The sequence below is a fragment of the Peromyscus leucopus genome, chromosome 9 (genome assembly GCF_004664715.2).
Source record: "Peromyscus leucopus breed LL Stock chromosome 9, UCI_PerLeu_2.1, whole genome shotgun sequence".
In the NCBI taxonomy this organism is placed as follows: domain Eukaryota; kingdom Metazoa; phylum Chordata; class Mammalia; order Rodentia; family Cricetidae; genus Peromyscus; species Peromyscus leucopus.
Window position 1 is genome coordinate 56273223 of NC_051070.1, and position 6000 is coordinate 56279222.

At 47.5% G+C, this 6000-nt stretch overlaps 1 protein-coding gene across 2 annotated transcripts in view; it reads left to right on the forward strand.

The window, feature by feature from the left end:
• Dpysl2 (dihydropyrimidinase like 2) overlaps nucleotides 1-550 on the forward strand; it is a 100025-nt gene extending 99475 nt beyond the window's left edge. For both annotated transcript variants that reach the window (XM_028890023.2, XM_028890024.2), the window contains exon 14: nucleotides 370-550. In XM_028890023.2, the coding sequence (XP_028745856.1) occupies nucleotides 370-461 (92 nt within the window). In that variant the 3' untranslated portion in view covers nucleotides 462-550. The remainder of the gene's footprint in view (nucleotides 1-369) is intronic.
• The last annotated feature ends 5450 nt before the right edge of the window (nucleotides 551-6000 follow it).

The following is a 6000-nucleotide window of genomic DNA, read 5'->3' on the forward strand; positions in this document are numbered from 1 at the left end:
AGTCTGACCACAGTTAGCCATAGCAGGTCAGGTGTGGAATTTACCACGCCTCATATCACGTCAACTCTCAAGTAGTTTTAGGGTCTAGAGCATTTTGGGTTTGGGAGCTTCAGATCCAGGATTCTATACCTGGACCATCGTACTCCTCTTGAGTGAGAGGCGTGGGTCCTCAGAAGAGCCACCTTGGGCTGCATGGAGGTCCCCTGTACTTCCTGTAGTGTGAGCCTTTCGTGAGGTTTGGGGAAGGGGAAGGGCCGTGTGTGCTTGGCCCAGCCTCTCCCCAAGAGTGTGCCTGAGCGTACTGTAGGAGTCTGATTTTATTCCCCAAGAACCTCACCCTTTTATTTTATTTTTTTATCTTTTCTCTAGGAGCTCAGATCGACGACAACATTCCCCGCCGCACCACCCAGCGCATCGTGGCGCCCCCTGGTGGCCGTGCCAACATCACCAGCCTGGGCTAAAGCCCCTAGGCCTGTAGGGCCACCTGGGGATGGGGGATGGGACACCTGAGGACATTCTGAGACTTCCTTCCTTCCATTTTTTTTTTTTTTTTAAAGAGCCTGTGATAGTTGCTGTGGGCAGCCAGTTCCTGGGGCTTCCTCTTGGGCCCCCCACACACACTTGGTTTCCCCTTGGAGTTTCTGAATTCGCTCACCCAAGTCCCCTACACAGTTACGAACACCACACCCAAGCCTAGCCACCCACCCCACACGGAGCTGCATCTAACACGCAGACATGCGCCACCAAGCAGATCCCAGCGAGGGTCCCCGTCACACCCTCGGCTGCACCTTCCTGTCCTGGGGAAGATAGAGTGAATTGCCCTGAGCTGCCTTCTTTTCTTTTTAAAGATTTTTAAAAAGGGGTTTTTCTTTGTGGGGCTGGGGAGGGTTGGGGGTGGGATTAGGAGAGGGTTTTTTTTTTTTTTTTTTTTTTTTTTTTAAATACTAAATTGAAAGCCTGATTCAATATTAATCCATGGGTCTTGAACTGGACATCCTAATGATGCAATTATGTAACCATTAAGCTGATCTGAGGCTGGCAGGCTACTGCTGCCCCTCTGGAGAGGCTCCACGCATCTACATCGCCATCCCTTATTCTTCCGGGTCAGCTGTTGAGAAGAGGCAGGTTTTCTTCATTGGCCTAGATTTTGCGGCAGATTAGACCTTTTGAAGGTTCTCTTCACCATTTCCCCAAATCTTCTGTCTGTTCTGGCTTTTTCTCCTTCACTCATGGAGGGAGATTTTTTTTTAAAAAAAAAAATTGGTTTCTTGCTTCTTGTTTCCTGGACAATGCTCTTTTTTCCTCTTCCAGTAGTTTACACTTAAAGCCAGGCATCTTGATTTGGCCTTGGGCTGTGCCTGAGAGGACTCTAGTTTTGCACCCACGAACATAGTTTTGTGCTATCCGATGCCCATCACTAGATATCTGAGTTTGAGGCTTGTCGGACACAGGGATGGCCTGGATTATGTTACCAGTATTGTCACATGTGGGCCCAGAATAGAGTCACGTGTGCTGGAAGGACGAGGAAGAATTAGGCTGCAGAAGTGACAGAGTTTCTGGTCAAATGTGTAAATCCAGTCCCCAAGCCCACCAAGTTGGGACCGGTCTCCCTGTGCGGGAGCCAACTAAGATGGGGCCAGTGTCTCTGTGGAGGAGCCCTTTTGGAACACTGTGACTTCTCAGTGTGTGTGTGGAGGGGGAAACATTTTTTTTTTTCTGTCCAGTTATTTCAAAAGGTCTAACACGATGTGGGAAGTCCTCATAAGGGTAGAAATCTTGTGGCTCATTAGACTTCAAGCCCAGTTCTACAAGAGGAAAAACCCTGTCTTAGGAAACAATATCTCATGGGAAGAAGACTGTATAAATTGAATGCATGGCCCGCTTAGAGATCATGTCACCTCTTAGAGACCATGTCACCTCATATCTGTCACCTTTTCCTCTGCCTGTCATAGGGACAGTTTTTCACTAGCTGGCTTCTTTCTGTATTTGCTGACTTCTGTCCTGTTTCTTTCCAGATGTGTGTACAGGTCTGTGTAAGTGGTGTTAGGTCCACAGGCCTTTATGAATCCAATCTGAGTAAAGCAGGGCCTCAAAAAAAAAAAAAAAAATACCGTGATACTTTTAGTGTCCACGCATTTTGCCTTTGGGGTTAATGGTTGGGGTTTTGGTTTGTTGTTAATTTTTGTTATTTTAAAGGTAAATTGCACTTTTTAAAAATTGGTTGACTTAATATATTTGCTTTTTTTTTTTTTCCTTACCTGCACTTAGAGAGGAAATTTGAACAAGTTGGAAAACACATTTTTGTTTGTTTGTTTGCTTGGATTCTGAGAAACACTCGCAGCTCTTCCGTGCTCACTCATCTCCCTGCTGTTTCTTGTACAGGGCCCTGGGCCTTCGGTTGTTTTAGATCATTTTCTTACAAACCAAACCAAACCAAACAGTTTTCAAACCTGAAGATTTCCGCAGTCCGTGTAAGCATGTTTACCTGTCGGCTCGCTCTCTGTGTCTGTTAAATGAATGTCATATGTAAATGCTAAAATAAGTCAACAGTGTCTCAGAACTGATTAACTGCAGTGACTTGATGCTCTAAATCAACGTAGGATTTACTGCTAGATGGTTTTAACCCTTGAACTTGTGATTGTGACCCATGACCGGGGGACCTTTCAGTGCTAAAGCTGATCATGTGTGTAGCCAGGAAGGTACTTTTGTTGTTGTTTTTTTTAAATTTTTTTGTTTTATTTTTTTGTAACCACTGTCTTAATGGCAAAATAATTATGGTAAAATACAAGTCTCGTGTTTATTATTCCTTAAGAAGAAGTCTGTGTTATATTACCACTGAACACCCAATAAAGCAGAATGTGGTCGTTTCAGAGCTGTTGTCTATATCGAGACCCCCCTCAGTGTGTCGGCTTCCCCTCTGGAGTCACTCATGGGGAAGCCCTGGGCTTGGCTTAGATTCAGGCTGTGGACCAGCTCGGGAGTGCTTACCCACGTGCCACAGGTTGCTATGGATACCCTGGCTACAGGATGAGAGCCCAGACAGTGCCACACCTGGGGGATGAGGGCCATGGAGGCTGAGGATCAGTGTCGAAAACCCCATCCTGGAGAGGCAGGGAGCCTCCAGGACTGCCAAGCCAAATGGACTGCCAAATCCCCCTGGGATCCTAGCGGGACCACATGAGGTGAGGCGGGGCTTCAGTGTAGGTGCTCGAGTTCCTTCTAATGTGTTTACCCTGGGAAATCTTCCAACTACTTGAGCACAGGAGAGAAAAGAGACTGCCTGGAGGGTCCTGACACCTCACCAGAGGTGCTGTCAAAACCAAGAGCAAGGCCCAGGCTTCCACCCTCAGCCCAGGGTGGAGGATGCTGGTAGGGTTGAGAGTCACGCTGGGCTTCACAGTTCCCTGCTTAAGGTGATTATTGGCTCTGACTGAAGAAGGTATGTGCTTTGGGCACCCTGGGCCTATCATATGTTAGGGCAGGTTTACCCCCTACCCCACCCCACCCCACCCCTACTCCACATCACCTTATATCATCATCACAGTCATTGTCATCATCATCATCATCATCATCATCATCATCATCATCTAAACTGGATATGAGGAAAAATTCAGACGTATACAAGCCTGGTGGTTCACAGGGGTAAATGTCAAGCACTCAGGAGGCTGAGGCAAGACTGGGTGACATAATGAGGTCCTCCCTTAGAAAAATATCAGTGAAAAGAAAAAGACGATGTTATCATTATAAGCAAAGAGATGGGAGAGTAACAGCAGGAAAAACAAGGCCCCAGGTGACTTAGACCAAGACGCCTGCTTGGATCCTTTAAACACTGGCAGTGACCTACTACGACCAGTCACCACACTGACCGTGGTTCAGGGTGAAAAGAATTTGGTCTTTAAAAGAAACACTGGGTCCAGAGTGAAAGGCCTGGGTTCTCCTGGGAGCCACAGTGTGGAGTGTGTGGGGCTGGCTTTGTGACCAAGTGAGTCCAACAAATGTGGGGAAGGGGAGCATGGAGTCTTCAGACATGAGGATCCTGTGTGGGGATAACGAAGACCCCAGATCCATCCCATCATCTCCCAGACTCCACCCACACCAAGAAGAGCCTGTAGACTGTAGCTCCACAAGTCCACACTCTGCTCAACTCCTCAGGAGTCTGTTCTTTGCAGAATCGACCCCACAGAGGCCTCTCCAGGCACTAGGAGGTGTAGGTCTACTAGCACAGGGACTCGGAGTGACCCAGGTACCCAAGCTTGAAGTCCAGGGTGTGGCCGGTAGCATCTCATCAACTGTTGCCCACTCCTCTTGCGTGGCAAGGGGTAGGCTGGAGGAGGCAGAGTCTAAAGATGGACCAGGTAGCTAGTGGCATGGTCAAGTCCAGTCAACTGTGTTAATGTTGGTATATTATATTCTAGACCAGTGGTTCTCAACCTCTTTAATGCTGTGACCCTTTAATACAGTTCTTCATGTCGTGTTGACCCCCCAACCATAAACTTGTTTGGTTGCTACATCATAACTAATTTTGCTACTGTTACGAATTGTAATGTAAATATCTGATATGCAACTCCCGTGGGGTCTTGACCCACGGGTAGAGAACCACTGTTCTAGACACATGCATTAAAGCTGAAGGAGGCCAGGAGAAAGTATGAGGCACAAGCTAGGAAGTCTGCGGCATGTCCTTAAGCCTCACAGTGTTCTGAGCAGAAGGCCCTATCCTTAGGCAAGGTCCTGTAGCATGTGTTCTGTGAGGAGAGGCAGATCTCCCATCAGCTGTGATGGGGATCAGCCCCATGATGCTCCTGAGCAGGAGTGATATAGGAAATCTAGCTCTCAGTATAGGACCTGGGAGTTGTCTCGCCGGCTCAGTCCCCAGCTTTCCCTGCCCTTTGGTGAGTGACAGGCCAGGAATGGGGTATGGGTAGGGCAGAGACGTGCAAAAGGACTCCAGGAAACTTCCAGAAACAGTGTCCTTTATGTCTCTTTTAAGATCTAAACACCAAGAAATGACTGATAATCACCCGAGGTCTTTCTCGGGTGACTGCAGAGACGAATGGAGATGGTGGAGATGGTGGAGACGTTCCCCATTGTTTCCAAGCACTCTGTTGGTTAAAGTCACACGGCTGACAGCTAGCATTCATTATGACACACGAGGCACTGTTCTATGAGCTTTCTGCCCGTTAACAGAGATCATCTTTGCAAAAGGCCATGAAGGAGGTGCCATTGTGCTGGCGAGGGATGAGGAGACAGAGCACAGGGAGTCAAGGCAGTTTTTCAGAAGCAGCTTTGAGTCTGCAGCTTGGGACCAGTATACATGGAGGGGTGTGTGTGTGTGTGTGTGTGTGTGTGTGCGCGCGCGCGCGTGTATTTTCAAGGGAGAATTTAAAATATTAAAGGATTATTATATTTTATGTATTTAGTATAATATTAAAATATTAATATTAAGTATGAAAGGCCCAAGGAGGCCAGAAGAAGGTATCGGATACCCTGGAACTGGAGTTACAGATGACTAGGAGGCACCATGCAGGAGGTGCTGGGACCTGAACCTGGGTCCTTTGCAAGAGCAACAAGTACTCTTAATCACTGAGCCATCTCTCCACCCCTCACATATGTTTGCTTTTTGGAGACACCATTTCCTTAGGTATCTCAGGCTGGCCTTGAACCTGTGACTCTTCTGCCTCAGTTTCCTGAATGCTGAAATTACAGGCACACGCTACTCCACCCAGCCCAGAAAATATGTGGAGAAAAGAAAAATGAAAAGGCAAACTGGGCGTCCTAGACGTAAAGCCATTATAAATGAGTAATTAAGAGGATGGTAGTAATATAAATGAAGGCAATGGAGAGGAAATAAGAATCTAGAGTCCTCCATAAGAGATGCAGGAAACACATTTCTGTCCCTGGCTAGCTGGCTGACAACCAACCACTTCCGGAGGGAAAGGCTGAGGTTCTGGATGGGAGGGTGGGGGTGAGAGGGGTGGAGCACTAGGGAAGTAGACTGTAGGT